This window comes from Oncorhynchus keta, chromosome 30 (assembly GCF_023373465.1).
Source record: "Oncorhynchus keta strain PuntledgeMale-10-30-2019 chromosome 30, Oket_V2, whole genome shotgun sequence".
Classification (NCBI taxonomy): Eukaryota; Metazoa; Chordata; class Actinopteri; order Salmoniformes; family Salmonidae; genus Oncorhynchus; species Oncorhynchus keta.
The window spans coordinates 38,405,481-38,423,761 of record NC_068450.1 but is presented as its reverse complement, the minus strand read 5'-3'; the positions used below and the strand labels follow the sequence as shown (position 1 = coordinate 38,423,761).

The 18,281-nt window shown below is 41.2% G+C and overlaps 1 protein-coding gene across 1 annotated transcript in view; it reads right to left on the bottom strand.

Moving 5' to 3' along the window:
- Nucleotides 1–245: 245 nt before the first annotated feature.
- The window catches only part of LOC118363541 (complexin-1-like), a 42,314-nt gene continuing 24,278 nt past the window's right edge, over nt 246–18,281 (bottom strand). The window contains exons 3-4 of the mRNA XM_035744504.2: nt 7,823–8,001; nt 246–4,569 (exon numbers count right to left, since the gene is read on the bottom strand). Of these exons, the coding sequence (XP_035600397.1) occupies nt 4,372–4,569; nt 7,823–8,001 (377 nt within the window). The 3' untranslated portion in view covers nt 246–4,371. The remainder of the gene's footprint in view (nt 4,570–7,822; nt 8,002–18,281) is intronic.

Below are 18,281 nucleotides of genomic sequence, written 5' to 3'. Positions count from 1 at the left end.
AAAACGAACATCAGCAAAGTGACAAAAACTGTTACAGGTGATACATTGTTGTCTGCAAACGTAATGTAGTTGCTTTACTCAAATAAGACGAGAATAATTTCATATTGAGGTTTTTGGAGTTTTTTTTCTTCTTGCAGTCCTAAGAAATATTGTATGTCTCATTCCCCTATAATATAACTGCATTGCTTTTGAATTATTGATGAGAATTGGGATATACAGTGAACCATTAGAAACACAAGACAATGAACAATTATATGAAATCACTTTATTCTCAGAGTGTGCGGTGATTCCATTTTGGCAGGAATGTTACAGAGACTTAAGGATCAGCCTGAAATGGCATGCAGCGAGGCTGTCAGGTGGAGCTTATCGACACGGAAGACACAAACAACTATCTTAACAACCTTGCCTACATCTCACACCATAAGCATGCATACAATTGTCAACAAATAGATGGATAGAGAGAGAGAGAGAGCGAGAGACAGAGAGAGAGAGAGAGAGAGAGAGAGAGAGAGAAGGGTGAGAAGATTTTACAATACAAAAAATACAAAAGATACAGATTTCTCGAAGAACAACCAACCACCAGTGGACGTAAACAGGAATGATACAGACATAAAACTGCACCAGAATAAGAATCTTCTCAACACAGTTATAAACAGTCAAAGACTATGCGAAGATAGAAACATCAGACAGTTACATTCAAGTCACAACAAAGGAATATTTTAAGTGGCATTTTTGTCAGGCAGTTTTTTATCATATCGATGGTTAATTGAGGGTTGAAATGAAAGAATGGTTTAACTTAAAAAGTGAGAATGAGTGGATCAACAGTAATCTGACATGGTTTATATTAGGTTGCGTCGACACAGGCAGACCAATTCTGATATTTTTTCCCACAAATTGGTCTTTTAACCAATCACATCAGATCGGCAGCGTAGCCTAGTGGTTAGAGTGTTGGACTAGTAACCGAAAGGTTGGGAGTTCAAACCCCCAAGCTGACAAGGTACAAATCTGTCGTTCTGCCCCTGAACAGGCAGTTAACCCACTGTTCCCAGGCCGTCATTGAAAATAAGAATATGTTCTTAACTGACTTGCCTGGTTAAATAAAGGTAAACATTTTTTTTTTTAATTTTTAAAAAATTTAAAAAATCTCAAATCAGATTTTTTTCAGAGTTGATTTGATTGGTCAAAAGATCAATTAGCAGAAAAAAAATAGTATTGGGCTGCCTGTGTAAACACAACCATAGAATCGCTAAAACATTTTTATTAGACATGTGACTTGTTTCTTCAGGCAGTGGTCAATAAGTGGCTATTTCTTTTGCGCAATGTGGAGTAATTAGGTGATGATGACCATAAGGCAGTGATGCCATTTTGTAGTTAAAAGGTGAGCACTTTCAGAAATTGAATAATGTTCTACAACATGTTCCAAGAAGGAAATCTGGAATTTCAGGAATTCAGGAATTTCAGACTGTAAATTGCTGGAAAACCTTGTCGGGATGGGCAGTTCCAGTAGCTTTGTATTCATGGACAAGGGTCAAACCAGACGCTATCTGTCCATTATCCTCGTAAATGAAAGACGCTATGTGCTTGGTCGCTAATAATGAAATACTACATTTTCTAAATCTGTTGTGATCATTACGTGAACACTACAAAATGTAATGGGTAAAAACGTACAAAAGAAAAGCTAGAATACCTGAGAATTTCAATTAACAAAACATGACATGACGAAATGTCAAATATGAACTTGGTGAGACAGTCTATCACTAACAAGACTATTCTTTGGTTTTTGATAGAAGAAAAACATGTCAATGATTAATTGACGGCTGTCGATGCATGCATGTGCCAATGACAAATAAAGAGAAGTGGTATAATTGTATAATCTCAACAAGTATTGGTCGTTAATCAGCCACGTTTTACCACATTGATAAATTAGAGGCCGAAGGCAGTTCACAAGTACATAAAAATCACAGGAAGTTCAATAAATGTGCTCTATAAATGACCTTAATGTTGCGTCTTTCATATGTCTATCTACAAACTTTGTAGGCAATTGGCATGAAGGTTAGAGAGCATACTATGTAGCTAGGTTTTACATCATGCAGATTTTATTCTCTATTCCACAGCTACTACAGGCCCCAGAATCACACTTGGCAGGTTTCCAAAGGCTAATCTTGAATCTAACTAGCATCAACGCTGGGCTGATATAAACAGTGGCAGTTTCACAAATGCCATTGGTAAACTGCTTGATACTTTCCTAGTACACTCAACATCCATTGGTTTGTAAGCAAATTACAATGGCACTGAAAGCAAACGGTTACTCGGATTGTGCGTCATTGACAAATGCTAGCTAGCTAGCTTGTTCACTGCCAAAATAAAGGTTTAACAATCTATCTGTTAGCCAGCACTCTATAAGTTAGCTAGCTGCTGTAGCACATTTTGAATTTCTCTTTGATTACATGTTGGACTTTTCTTCTGTACATGGCAGGCTAGTTAGCTATTGACATTTACTTGGTCATGTGTTGCATCTACCTCAACACAAGAAAATAAATCCCCACAATTACAGAAGAGCATCAAAGCCATTCTCTTCATACTAACGACAAAATTGTCATATTTGTTGTCCCAGACCCTATGAAGCATGCACAGGCCCTATGGAATGTCTGAAATATTTGGAATGTACACTACAGCTTAATTCATTTTAAATTAAGAAATTGAAGGAAAGGGATGAAAGAACTTCAAACATTTAGAGTTCTGTGGTACGACTGAATGACAGAAACGTCTGGGGAAATGTACATATTGACCTCTGGGGAAAACATTGGCAACACATAGAGGAACATGACTAAGGACAACTGTTTCCTATGGTGTACGCATGCCTCTCAAGTTATTAGCAGAAGCGGCCTTGTCCTGCAATCTCTGTAAAGTTTAGAACACAAATTCACGGTATGGAAGAACCACAAACCAAATCCCACTGAGAGACAATGACCCGCACTGGTTGAAATGATCAATGCGATAAAACACCCTACACTAAACAAATCCTCCACCTCTTTCCCCACTTGGCAAAATGACAACACTTCAGACTGAAGTCATATGCTTCTCCGTTACTAGTTAGACAACGTTGTGTCTATACACGCGAACACACAACATGTATTAAGCTCAACACATAACAATGAAGAGTGTCTGTCTTTGCTGATTCGGGATTGCACTCCCTTTAGTTAACCAACAGACACAGGACAACTTCATTTCGAACAATATATTGCACCATTGTCACTGTCTGTTCACATAAAGTGTGTTCACAACATAGTTGTGGTTGAGAAAACTAAAAGTACATCTAGTAAATCTATTTACAGATATGGAAATTAGAATAGTTAACATATAGCCCTCTACGTCCAATTGTATTTGCTGGATTTGATTCTCACAAGTCCTACTGTTTATGAGCCAAGCAGATCGAGTTAGCAACAAGACATACAACTATGGCTTTATATTAAGCACAGGTATATCATTGTTTTTTTTTGTTGAGCATTTTTATCGAGGACATCTATCATCTCAAGGAAGAACAGTTAGGATGTCTATGTATAGCCTACCGTACATAGTAGTGTCATCGAAACAAAATTGAAAACCAGAGTTATTGCCTTAAATATTAATGTATTTCACTTAATCATACCAAATGTAATGGAATTTGTAAATGTACTGTACTCCACAAAATCTATCAACGGCATGCTTGAAAAACACATGTTGTTGAGCGAATGATCCATTTTCTTTATGGTTTACAACATTGTTACAATTACCAGTATCATTTTCAACATTAAAACCTATGAATGTTTTGGGACAGAGAACAGTATTAAAATGATCAATGAAGAACCAATAAAAACTACATGGATATATCAATATCATCAAGAATAAAACAGCTAAATGTAATCAAATGTTTATCTGATTTGGAGAATGTCTGAAATGTTTAGATTATGGCTTATACTCTTTATATATTTTCTGGTACTCACATATATTCATTTTAATGAAGAGAGGCTATTATGTACAAACAAAAATGGTGGATTATAGTTTATCAGATCACATTCTAAGGCCTGGACACCTTGAAAAACTGGCATCAAATTTATCTTTAAGTTAAGGTATTGGATCTATGCAGATGTTACATAGGTTCATACATCACGTCATGGTATCACCAATCAGTGGTCTTCCTTCCAAACAAGACAATGTAACACATGGATAGATCGGATCATTTATCATTTAAGTTAAAGGACAAATATTATGGTGCGCTGATCAAATCCAGGGCTCTTAGAAACGGGGATGTATGGGTGAAGAACGGTTGATTGGGGTGGTGGCCTTGGTTATGTATGTTGGAAGGTTAACAATCTAATACTGCCAACGCTGTTACTTTTTATTGAACATATCCATAAATGGACCAGGGAGGAATTTCATGACTGTGTCCATGATACTTTCCTCTTCCTCCTCCTCATCACCACAGCCGGCTGGGACGGCCTTCTTGGGGCGGGTAAGACTTCCCTCTGCTGCCTGATCCAAAGCAGCCTGGGCCTCGGCTTCCTTCTCCTCCTTCTTCTTGATGCCGTACTGGAACAGCAAACAAACAAAGGCGGCCGCTTTAGGCAACAAATGTCAACTTCACTTCACACATGCACTTTAGTCATTTCTATCAAATGTGGGTCCCTCTTCAGTCTCAGTGAAGATTTCTGCACCTCACTGTGACAACACACTACTCATACTAATACATTAATAGTAGATTTTATGATAGAGAATTACAGGGAAAGTCCACTCAGCCTACCCTGGATTACACATAATGTGGACCCACTTGGCATTGAGATGTCTGGCACTCAACCTTGCCTCCTTCAACAATTTGCATAGTAATACAAAGACCTTATGCCCCGCCCCTTTCAAAGAATTAAAGAATAAAGACTAATGGGCAACATATCTTAATGGTTGTCTGTACCCATTATTGTTAGAAAATATCTCAACATTCTCTTGTCTTTGATCAAGCAGTGTAAAACACATGATGGAAAGTGGAAATAATTTACTCTTGCGGGACAGTAAACAACAATCAATCAACCAATCAACCCATTAACCAATCAATCAACCAATCACCCCATTAACCAATCAACCCATTAACCAATCAATCAACCAATCACCCCATTAACCAATCAACCCATTAACCAATCAATCAACCAATCAACCCATTAACCAATCAATCAACCAATCAACCCATTAACCAATCAATCAACCAATCACCCCATTAACCAATCAACCCATTAACCAATCAATCAACCCATTAACCAATCAATCAACCAATCACCCCATTAACCAATCAACCCATTAACCAATCAATCAACCAATCAACCCATTAACCAATCAATCAACCAATCACCCCATTAACCAATCAACCCATTAACCAATCAATCAACCAATCAACCCATTAACCAATCAATCAACCCATTAACCAATCAATCAACCAATCAACCCATTTACCAATCAATCAACCAATCAACCCATTAACCAATCAATCAACCAATCAACCCATTAACCAATCAATCAATCAACCCATTAACCAATCAACCAATCAACCCATTAACCAATCAATCAACCAATCAACCCATTAACCAATCAATCACCGTGATATACAACAAGAGAGCCTATTATACTGCACAGTATGATCAAAACAGGAGTGCTTTCTCTGAGATCAGCCAGGTTAGCCTCCCACTAAGTGAGCAAGGACTTGGCCTCTACAGTAGACCACTGGCAGGGAGAGCTCCTGGTGAGTTACTGCCGGATGCTGAGGAGGGGAGTACATGTAGACTGCCTGACTGATGGAACATCCTAGGGCACGGATGCGGAAGATGCATTGTTAGTCTCCTGTGAGCCCTTTGCAACTCTCCCAAGCATAAATTCATGTGATTCTCAGGCAGTAAACATCTTAAAGGAGGATGGATCTCGTCATTTTTAGCCACAGAGAGGATATGGTTTGTGAACGGGGACTCAAAGAAAGGGGGAAGGCGGCGGAGTGCTCTCAGTACTGTCTAATGCGTATTGAAATCATTTTTAAATTTCACCTTTATTTATCCAGGTAAGCTAGTTGAGAACAAGTTCTCATTTACAACTGCGACCTGGACAAGACAAAGCAACGCAGTGCGACAGAAACAACAACACAGAGTTACAAATGGAATAAACAAGCATACTGTCAATAACACAATATAAAAAAATAAAGTCTATATACAGTGTGTGCAAATGGCATGAGGAGGTAAGGCAATAAATCGGCCATAGTAGCAAAGTAATGACAATTTAGCAGATTAACACTGGAGTGATAGATGATCAGATGATGATGAGCAGATGATGGTGTGTAAAGTAGTGATACTGGTCTTCAAAAGAGCAGAAAAGTAAATAAAAAACAATATGGGGATGAGGTAGATAGATTGGGTGGGCTATTTACAGATGGACTATGTACAGCTGCAGCGATCGGTTAGCTGCTCAGATAGCTGATGTTTATAGTTAGTGAGGGAAATGTAAGTCTCCAGCTTCAGCGATTTTTGCAATTCGGTCCAGTCACTGGCAGCAGTGAACTGGAAGGAAAGGAGGCCAAAGGAGGTGTTGGCTTTGCTAATGCTAATGATCATGTGTTGCCTTCTTTTGTCATAATTACACAAATCAAAAGTGTGTAAGACATTCATTGAAATGTATCAGACTGATCATATTTTATCTTCCAATATGAATTAGCTCAGTTTTCATGATTCTTTCATGTTAGGCCTCCTAGAAAAAGTGTTCTCTCATCTTTGAGGCTTGAATAATGAAATAAGCTCACTCACTTGATTTTCAAAGACAATTCCTCACTGCTTTACACAATACACAATAGAGGCAGCACTAGCTTTCTAGAAGTTACTGGAGGAGCCGTAGCTTTTTGCTGATGCCAATAGTGGTTGTGCATGTTGCAGAAGATCAACAGAGATGTTGGTGCATTTCAGTCACGTTGTGGAGCGGAACATGGAGATGCATTCTTAATCCTGGTGTAAATTAGGCCCGCTGGGTGCCAGTGCCGCCAATAAGACGCTGCGTCTTTAGCCCTCTCTCTGCATAGCAATTGATCAGCATCAAATAGGAAGTTGGTTATCTCACAGCGGGTGATGATTCCACGCATTACTCTATGCTTAGTAATATTTACAGATTCCATACATCAAGGAAACCTTTAAGTCTGGTTTAAAGACTGATCACATCTTTTATTCCTCAGAAAACGAAGTCTATTAACATTGTGGTTTTAAAGCCCGATGCCATTTCACTGCTTTTGCTCCCTTGTGTTGGACTCGTATTCCTGCTCTCTCTCATATCTCTCTTATTCAGGGTCACACAAAAAACCTGTGTCAGTTTCAGTGAAGTCTTCCACAGTCTTCGGTTTCCAACGTGTGCTGAAGCTGCACTGTAATTTCTGTCTTTTTCCAAAACGAGGGCCCTCAGGATTCTCCAACACTAAAGTAAGTTTCTTTGAGGTTATATCAAGTCAAGCTTCTCCTACCAGGTTCAAAAGACACCACCACTGAACCAAGCTGCCATACTCTCAACATTGGATGGCAGTGAGAAGTAATGATCAAATAGGAATTTGACAAGAATAGTGCATTGTTTGGTTCTGCACGGACAGACGGACAGTCAGACACACACATAAACACACACACACACACACACCACACACACACACACAGCGGCTTTACATTATGATAATGCATGCATGAGTTTTGCATCGGAAGGCAATCACATGTGAGTGTGATCCGTGCAACGGGGTTGAAGCTATTTGCATAAGATTCAATGTTCAACGTGATGCCATTTTTACCTTATCCCTGATGCCCTGTCGGACGTTTTCTCTCTCCGATTCCATTTTTGCATATTTTGCCTTCCTCTCCTCCTCCTGTTGTCGAAGTGCCTCTTGTCTTTCCTCCTCCTTTTTCTCCGCATCAGGGTCCTTCTCAGCCTCTTCCCCACCCAGCATTTTCCCCATGTCTTTGGTGGCTCCTTTAGAGGTGAATGAAAGTGGGGGAAGAAATGTCAGCCATGAGTCTGTGATGCGGGAACCTACAGTACAGTACTGAACAACAGAGGAAACAAGAAGTGACCAGCCTGAATGTGAACCCAATAAAAAATAATCTCCTCTTCCTTTTGATGGGCTTTGTGTTGGTTTCTTTGGCCATGACTATCTCTGTCAGAGGCTGAGCCACGCACAAATGTTCCAACTGAACAGTGGGTCAAGACCCAGAGCAAAGGGATTTTTTATGGTTTGGAGTTCTATGGTAGGATTTGGAGGTGGCTGATTATAAGAAGACACAGTAATAGAAACACATCCTTGACCCCTGGCATGGCTTCTTAGATATGATAGACAACTGAATTTTATTATGGAGAAATAGCTCTTGGGTGATTCATTGGCTCACTTTTATTCAGTGAAAAGAGGCTGGACAGAGTTGCCAAAAACCAATTGAATAGGCCTTCCCTCAGAGATGAATTGCTTATACAAGCTCTGCATTGACCACGCAGATGGACATTTTCATATGTCGACATATTGGGGAGGAAAAGAGAATGTGATGACAATAACTCGTTCAGAAATGATGAGACATAGGCAGATGGTTATTATAAATGGAGAGGAGGGGAGTTCATTAACATCTAGTGGTTTACTCCATGCAGAGATTTGGCTGAAGTATTCGATAGTGGGGCCACAGGCAAAGTCATATAGATCACATCTGGGCCGTGTACAAGTTTTCCCAAGTTTAAAAAAAAAAGTACACATCATAATCAATCAGTGTGCTGAGCCTACGAAACTTAATCTACTTCCGTCCCTTTCCCATGTCTCTGAGAAGGATGCGTGTGTATTTACCTAAAATCAAGACATCATACTTCAGCTAAACATTCCCATGAATAATGGATTAGAGAATATCTACATAACTTTTAAACTTGTAAAAGCCCCCATCCTACATTTAGAGAGAGATTAAGCCCTGTATAGAGTCAGACTGCTGAGGGCTGCTCCAATATGCATTCCCCTCACAATGAGGTCTGACACAGAGCATGTCGATGAATGAGACATTGTGTATTCAGTCCGGAAGCTTCACCTCCTCTCCCCCAACCGCTGGAGGCATGCCAGTGCTCTCTCTCTCTCTCTCTCCCAGCTGCCGATGGATAGTCAGACTCCCTGACACACCACACCGCTCAGGCCCGACTCGCTGGAAATTGATTTTAATGAGGACTGGGCCAACCTGATGGCGGATAAAGATGCGGTGGAGATGGCTCCACCACAGCCCATCCGTTATGAGCCTTTCCCGTCCAAAAGGCTTACTCTTTCAGCATTTGCCCCTCTGTCTTGATCCAATCTGTGCAAAGTTCCAACAAGCCAGGCTGCATCCAGCTCTCCAGAGGAGGAAGCCGAACACACGGCCATCTGGTCTCCACCCGAAATTGATGAGCGATTGCCCGCCATGACCTTGGGGGTCGCTGGCTACTCTCCACTTTGCATTCTGATACTGGCAAGTGGGAGTTAGGCAAAGCTGCAAAACCTCGTCCTGACAAGAGGACCGCTAATTAATAAACGCATTTCTGTTTGGTGTTACATTAGCGAGTTACATAGCAAACAAACGGCTAGGGCTAGGGTATGTTGACATCTCACAAAGGGTCAGTCTTAAAAATATTTTGGGATAGGGGGCAGCATTTTCACTTTTGGATGAATAGCGTGCCCAGAGTGAACTGCCTCCTACTCTGTCCCAGATGCTAATATATGCATATTATTATTAGTATTGGATAGAAAACACTCTGAAGTTTCTAAAACTGTTTGAATGATGTCTGTGAGTATAACAGAACTCATATGGCAGGCGAAAACCTGAGACAAATCCAATCAGCAAGTGGGACATCTGAGGTTTGTAGTTTTTCAAAGCTTGGCCTACCGAATACACATTGAGATATGGATGAAGTTGTACTTCCTACGGCTTCCACTAGATGTCAACGGTATTTCGAAACTTGAATGAGGATTATACTATAAAGGAGGGCCTAATGAGACCTCTTTGAGTCAGTGGTCTGGCAGAGTGCCTTGATCTCATGACGCGCGATCCCGACAGAGTTACCTCTCGTTCCAGTGCTTTTCTGAAGACAAAGGAATTCTCCGGTTGGAACATTATTGATGTTTTATGTTAAAAACATCCTAAGATGGATTCCATACATCGTTTGACATGTTTCTAAAGGACTGTAATGGAACTTTTTGAGTTTTTGTCTGGACGAAGTGCCTGCGCCTCATGAAGATGGATTACGAGGCTGAACGCGCTAACAACAAGTGGCTATTTGGACATAAATGATAGAACTTTATGGAACAAATCAGTCATTTATTGTCGAACTGGAATTCCTGGGAGTGCCTTCTGATGAAGATCATCAAAGGTAAGTGAATATTTATGGTGTTGTTTCTAACTTTGTTGACTCCAAAATGGCGGACATTCCTCTGGCTGTTTTGGGTTCTGAGCGCCGTTCTCAGATTATGCTTTTTCCGTAAAGTTTTTTTTAAATCTGACACAGCAGTTGCATTAAGGAGAAGTCTATCTTTAATTCTGTGAATAACCCTTGCGTCTTTTATCAATGTTTATTATGAGTATTTCTGCAAAATCACCGGATGTTTTGGAATCAAAACATTACTGCACGTAAGGCGCCAATGTAAACTGAGATTTTGGGATATAAATATGCACATTATCGAACAAAACATACATGTATTGTGTAACATGATGTCCTATGAGTGTAATCTGATAAAGATCATCAAAGGTTAGTGATTAATTTTATCTATATTTCTGCTTTTTGTGACTCCTATCTTTGGCTGGAAAAATGGCTGTGTGTTTTTTCGACTTGGCTATGACCTAACATAATCATATGTTGTGCTTTCGCTGTAAAGCATTTTTTAAATCGGACATGATGGGTAGATTAACAAGATGTTTATCTTTCATTTGCTGTATTGGACTTGTTAATGTGTGAAAGTTACATGTTTCTAAAAAACATTTTTGAATTTCGTGCACTGCCTTTTCAGCGGAATGTTGTCGAGGGGTTCCACTAGCGGAACGCCTGCCCTAGAAAGGTTAACAGTCTTAACAGTGGATGTCTTATAATGCGCCATTGAACACCAATGTTTACGATACGTAACACACAGGGGTGAAATATAGGGGAATGGAATGAAGTTTCACTCCTTAGTATTAGAGACAACGTACAGTAGATTTGAATACTGTTTAAAATTGCACAATCCCCCTCCCCCAGCTATAATATTGTAATCTTGTGACACTTCCAGTTACAATGATGGTCTATCTTCCACTATATTAATTGTTTTATGAGTGGGATGTGATGTTATATTTTTTATTACATTTTTTATTTCATCTTTATTTAACCAGGTAGGCCAGTTGAGAACAAGTTCTCATTTACAACCGCGACGTGGCCAAGATAAAGCATAGCAGTGCAACAGAAACAACAACACATAGCTACACATAAACAAACGTACAGTCAATAACACAACAAAAAAGAAACAGAAAAATCTATGTGCAGTGTGTGCAAATGTAGAAGAGTAGGGAGGTAAGGCAATAAATAGGCCCTAGAGGTGAAAATAATTACAATTTAGCATTAATACTGGAGTGATAGATGTGCAAGTAGAGATACTGGGGTGCAAGAGAGCAAGAGGGTAAGTAAAAATATGGGGATGAGGTAGTCGGGTGTGCTATTTACAGATTGGTTATGTACAGGTACAGTGATAGGTAAGATGCTCAGACAGCTGATGCTTAAAGTTAAAGAGGGAGATATAAGACTCCAGTATCTCTACTTGCACATCATCATGTGAGATATTGTGTCTTTAAATGTAGACCATGCGGAAGCTAGCTGAATACAAAGCTGAAAAATACTATTTAATGTACCTTTCTACAAAACCTTTGTAATGTTATTAATTCGCAGCTGTACAAAATGATTACTTTGGGAGAACTCATGACAGGCAAGGCCGTGATAAGCTCTACTGAAGAGCAGACTCTTGCAGTGACTTTATTCTACAAAGGACAAAAGAGAATTGGAGAATTAAGGGGACAAATGATTTTACACGAACTAATATTTTCACTCAAGGTCAGAATAAGCAAAAGTCTAAACAATTTCTTGAACGTCTCTACAAGGTACAGTAGGAGCCACTGTCAGTAATTTCCCTCTAGTGTGTGTGGGACCAATCATTTGAGTGAACTCTCTCCATGGTTGCCAGTAGCCTGGGGAGATGTTTCCAACTCGCACACACAGTATTTTCTACTGACTGTTTGAGGCCTGTCTGCCTCAAAATAAATACGCATGCCAATGTTTCACACAGCAACAAGTTCTCAGTCAAATTTCATTCTAAATACATTATTTTGTCATGGTATTCTCATATCTGTGTGTGTAATGCTGTAATTCGAATTTATTTCACACATGATGGCCCTTTCCTGGCCTATGGCTGTGGTAATAAACCAGATAAATTACATGGAAATAACATGATTTCTCAGCCCTGCCTGCCTCTATATTATTGATGATCTGCACGTGAGCACTTCTCCTTTGTGAAATCCTGCGTGCTTCATTATCTGTATTTAATTAACTACATTTGATCCTAGCAATGCTGCATGCTCTGTTCCTCTTCTCCCATCACACCGTACGCTTTATCTCCGCACCCGAGGCTAATTAGCTCATCTGTTTGTGACAAAGTTGCAGCGGAGCAGCATGAGACAGCCACCATCCCTTTAGTCTTAGTGGTGACATCCCCTACCAGCTGTGCAGCCTAAGCGCTAACGGAAATGGTCTGGTTGCTGAGGCCTTTCGGGCGCATTCACTGAGAGGATTCTCTGTGTAGAAGCTAGCTAACAGGCGCTAACAGGCGCTAACAGGCGCTAACTCAACAGAGCTTGAAAGGGTCTCCTCAGCTCAGTTTGGGCCCGAGGGCCACTGTCAGAGGAGAAGAGGGTGAGTGTGCATCGTAGCACAAAGAGTTGAAATTGAAAGGGATCAAGAGAATTTGAAGTTGAGGAAGGGCAAGGTCACATGTTGGCTTAAAATGTGCCATGTTTCGTATAGGCATGCAGTGGACCTGGTGGAGAGTGAGAGAGTGAGAGGAAGAGGGGAGCAAATGGTACACTTGACAGGATGTGTGTGTGCGTGTGTGTGTGTGTGTGTGTGTACACAATAGGTGTCTTGTCCTTGTGTGTGTTGGGGGGTGTTTGGAGGTGGCTCAGTGTGGGTGTTACCGGCAGAGAACAAAATGTACCATAGTTGACAGTATGTGCGTGACACTCTATGTGTGTGTGTGTGTGTGTGCCTGTGTATGTGCGTGCGTGTGTGCCTGTGTGTGTGCGTGTGTGTGTGCGCGCGTGTGTGTGTGCGTGTGTGTACACAGTATGTGTTGTATCCTTGTGTGTGTTGGGGGTGTTTGGAGGTGGCTCCGTGTGGGTGTTACCGGCAGAGAACAAAATGTACCATACTCGACAGTGTGTGTGACTCTCTATGTGTGTGTGTGTGTGTGTGTGTGTGTGTGTGTGTGTGTGTGTGTGTGTGTGTGTGTGTGTGTGTGTGTGTGTGTGTGTGTGTGTGTGTGTGTGTGTGTGTGTGTGTGTGTGTGTGTGTGTGTGTGTGTGTGTGCATGCGTTCACAGTAGGTGTCTTGTCCTTGTATGTGTGTGTGGGTGTTTGGAGGTAGCGCCGTGTGGGTGTTACCGGCAGAGAACAAAATGTACTTAGAGTTGACAGTGTGTGTGTGTGTGTGTGTGTGTGTGTGTGTGTGTGTGTGTGTGTGTGTGTGTGTGTGTGTGTGTGTGTGTGTGTGTGTGTGTGTGTGTGTGTGTGTGTGTGTGTAAGAAGGTCGCTGTGCCCTGTTGAAGGACTGTGGGTGGGAGGGGGGTGGGTTGCCCCTGCGGAAAGTAGCCCCTGCGGAACCCAAACACGTGGCGTTAGCGGGGAGCAGAGGCACCAGCTCAAGGACTGTGTTCCTTCTCCTCCATCTGTCATCCATCACACCTGTCCCAGGGCTACAGGCCAGCCCTATCTTGCACCGTTAACTTCTACTCCCAGGACAGACACCACCTTGAATTGGCTCTGAAAGATTGAGCCTCTTTTAATTGTGATAGGTCAATAGCATGGTGAGATGGGGTGTGGAGTCAAGTAAAGAAAAAAGGTGATATGCACATTCAAAATGTTCACAGGTGGTGCTAGGTGATTTAGCAATGTATCAGAAAAATAGGAATCATGCAGAGAGTCTTGCTACTTCCAGAATGTTGTTCATAGTTACATTGTTATATTGTGACAGTAAGGCTCTTCAACAGAACATCAAATTTTGGGTGGAGTAATACTGTGTGGTTCCGTCAAAACTACCTCTGAAGCAGGGTCAAGTGGTAGGATATTGTAAGAGCAATTGCCTTTGTAGAGCTCGTCACATAGCAGACACCAACCTGAAGCACACCAGTTTGTTGCCAAGAAATAGCTTGGTTGGTTCAATAAAATTTAAAAAACACACCAACCACTGAGAGAGGTAGATCCATTTTCCATTTTAGATTTTATAAAGCAATCTATTGGTCCTCCCCAGCCAGCCTCCCAACACATCCCCCATTTCCCACCCGTGATGCAGCTCCCAAAACCATAACAGCGTGCAAGGTATAACTGATGGTCTTTTCTGGAATTATATATCTATCAGTGGTGGATGAAAGTGGGAAAAACGACCATATAAAAGGGCCCCAATGGCTGAGGGATTTGGCCTGCAGACAGGTCGGTAATGAGACTTGGGTTTTTTATGTGTTGGCGAGCGGGATGGGTTGGAATGGGAAGGGGGAGGTACAGTGGACCCACAGCCACCATATCTAAGGTACATCTCCCAGGGAAGATGGAGAACGAAGACAGAAGGTTCATCATTGCTGCGTTGTATTACCCATTCTCCGCCACAGACTCTCAGCATGGAAATGAGCTAGCAAGACCCAACGCATGTATCACCATGCGATTCACACCAACAACCCGACGCCCCATTTATCTACAGAGGACACAGGTCACCCACGGCCCATTGTTTACCACAACCGAGATCTACATTTGCATTAAGGAGGAATTCACCCACTATAAGGGACTAAATGTAGTATTGTCAAGGGAGCACAGAGACAGAATCATAAGCTTCACAATGATGATGTCTGCACAATGTCATTTGAACAGCTGTGTTCTCTTTACGCCACAATCATAGGAGGAGTAGGCGTATCACTATCTGCCTTTAAATAGAGTTTAGGGCTGATTGATTTTCTCTGCTTCCTCAGATAAGCACTGTCTTTAGCGGAGCGTGCTGTAACAACCATGGGCAGCCTAGGGTGGTTCACTTGGTTGTCTGCCAGAGATCATAGAAGGCCATTGCAGACCTTCATAAGTGATTACGCTCGTGTCACTGGGTAAAAAGTCACGGACGGCAGCGAAGCGGAGAACACCAACCCACTGACACTGAGGATACCGAGGACCCACTTCACAGGAAATGAGATAAAAACCACTGCCATGCTGGGGGAAACGCTAAAGGCTGTGACTTTTACAAGCTTTCTGCTTAACAAGACCCTTCAGTTCTTAGGAGATGCAGAAAGATGAGATGGTTCGGCCAAGCTGAATGAGACAGTGTGACAGACTGGAACTGTGCAGCTGAAGGGCACGACTGTACCCTTTAGCCAAAAGGTTTCTAAACTCAAATGGGGCATAAAGTAGCCCTCTATGGAGAACAGCAGTATAGTGCAGAGTGGAGTGTACAATAACCAAATGTATTACTATCTATTACCAGTGTGTATTAACATTAACATTTTCTCCTGTGCATTTATTCTAAAGAGAAATCTAGCTCATTAGTCCATTGCACCAGGGTTGTTAAAGGGCCCAGCTGTATGCTGTAGTTGATTACTCAGGATTACTCTGTGTGCTCCTCCTGATCCAGAGAAAGCAAACACAGCTCGAACAATTCAACCTTGGGGGATGCCATTTTGCTGGGGTGCAAGGGCTAGGATTAATACCATTTGCTAGATTCAGCCCAGATATGGCGAATGGCAGTTAAGTGCTGTAACTGCCTTTCAACATATCTGAGCTTAATCTAGCAAATGGAGCCCTTACATCCCAGCAAAATGGCATCCCCCAAGGTTGAATTGTTGTGCACCTACTTTTTGCACCTTTAATTCCCTAGGCTCTGCCACCTCAGCTAATTTCTGTGCTTTTGATACTGAGCTGTTCGTCACCATTCTCAGCATCCTCCGCGTGCCCCTGTCTTTTTGAAAACTAGCTCAACCTGAACTTATGTAGAAGAATGAATAGAAAAGTTCTGAATAAGTTGCCAACGTTGTTTTGAGGACTGATCCCCCCTATAATGGAGGAGGTCAAATAAGGGTTACTGTCATTATATCAAGCTCACACATTAGCATATTGTGTGCAATTTCCCCCCAATTCGGGAATCAAGATGTCAATTAGAACACCTATTCAGATGGGTTCATCTGGATGTAGCTAGTTATGGACGCCCACACCCAACAATTTATGCATTAGCTGATTCCGAGGGTCATGCAGCTAACTTACAAATGATTTAGGACCTCATTTTAAATTGCTTGACCAAGTGTTGTTGTATGGTCCTATTACCTTGTTTTGCCAGGTGTGATTGTTAAAAGCAATTAGGTTGATGTCTCCACAGTCATATTTGACACAACTCATACTTCTCAAAACGTCCATATAATTGCATCTGAAACATGATTAGATTGGAATGTAACGCAAAGGGAAATAGGCTTCCAAATGAAAATGACAGGTAATCAAATCCATACAAACGAAATTACAAGATAAAATAGGGTGATAGAAAATGCATTTGAAAGATATACATAGACACATAGATTCACCGCTGCGTCTAGGGCTATAACCTCATACCACTCATTGGCAGAACTTGCACCTCACCAGCAAATATGCTATTACCTCACACCTCACAAATAGACACCTCCCAATAGGCACCTGTGAAACACATTTCACAACTCTACCTGCATTGTGATTACCAACTCCACATGTACATTTGTGTCATCCTCTTAATCATCGCAGAACTTTGATTAATTGGCATGAAGGTTTTAGGTTTCATACGTAGAATAGGTTTCTATTATACCCATTTGAGTTGTTATTATTTGTACTATTTGTATTATTTGCAACCCAGAGTTGAGGTCTGTCGCCCTCCCTTGCATCTTCTTGTAATGTTTTTTTTTATTTGATCTATGTGAGTGGAGACAGTGACGTTGCTCCCAGTCCAGCTCAGCTCTCCATTAAATCTATTTGTACAACCATTTAATTCCTTCGACAACTGACGCAAGCTACAATTGCAATCGCCTCTGAGGTAGCTTTCCTCTCTCAATATTTTCAAAGCCATCGCTAAACTACTTAGGTGGATGGTTCCGGCTCTACGTTACAACCATTCTTCTCGGTTTGAAAGGAATTCACACGTGAAGCTGAAATGTGAGCAAGATATACAGTAGGTACATTTCACTGCAATCCACAATCCAACCGTAAATCTACAATGGTGTCAGGTAAGAGGGTAAATCAAAGAATTCCTAGAATCTAGAGCCTGTGGATTAGCATAAATTGTCCTCTCAGTTGGGATCACTAGCTTGCATCTAGAAACCGGTTGTTAGGAAATAGGTTGGTATTCACTTTTTACTGCAGTGGGCTAAATCAGGGTCACACAGTGTTTCTTGGTAGTCTTAAACAAATCTACTTTGAAACAAAAGTATACACCTCACACACATGGTTATGGGCGTTAAAAGAAGAACCATGTGAAATGTAGTTTTCAATTTTGAGTTTGAGTTTGCATCACAGAAGACTGAAATACAACAAAACCGTTTCACATATAAACATTGGATTTTCTGTGTTTTTTTATTTATTTATTAATTATGAAATTGTAAAAAATACCAATGACATTCCACCCATGAGGCCACTAGAGGGTAATTTGGTCATTTGGCTGCAGGAAAGGGGGTCACATTTTAAAACATAAGGAATTTGTGAGTGAGGTAATTGATATCTATTTGGGTCTCTATTTCACGTTAGGTTGAATTTCACTTAACGAGAAGCTACTGAGTGTAAAGGTGGAGATGCGAGACCAATGTAGGCCTACAAGCATCTCGGTGACCAAGACAACAAATAGCATCACTCTGTAAAACATCTGAATCTCAATCCCATTGCCCACACAATATGTAAAGCGCATGTACCTTGTAAAGAAATGTAAAGATGTGCTTTAAAATATCTCTGTTTGTCGGATCATGTTGCTTACAACACGACCAGGGT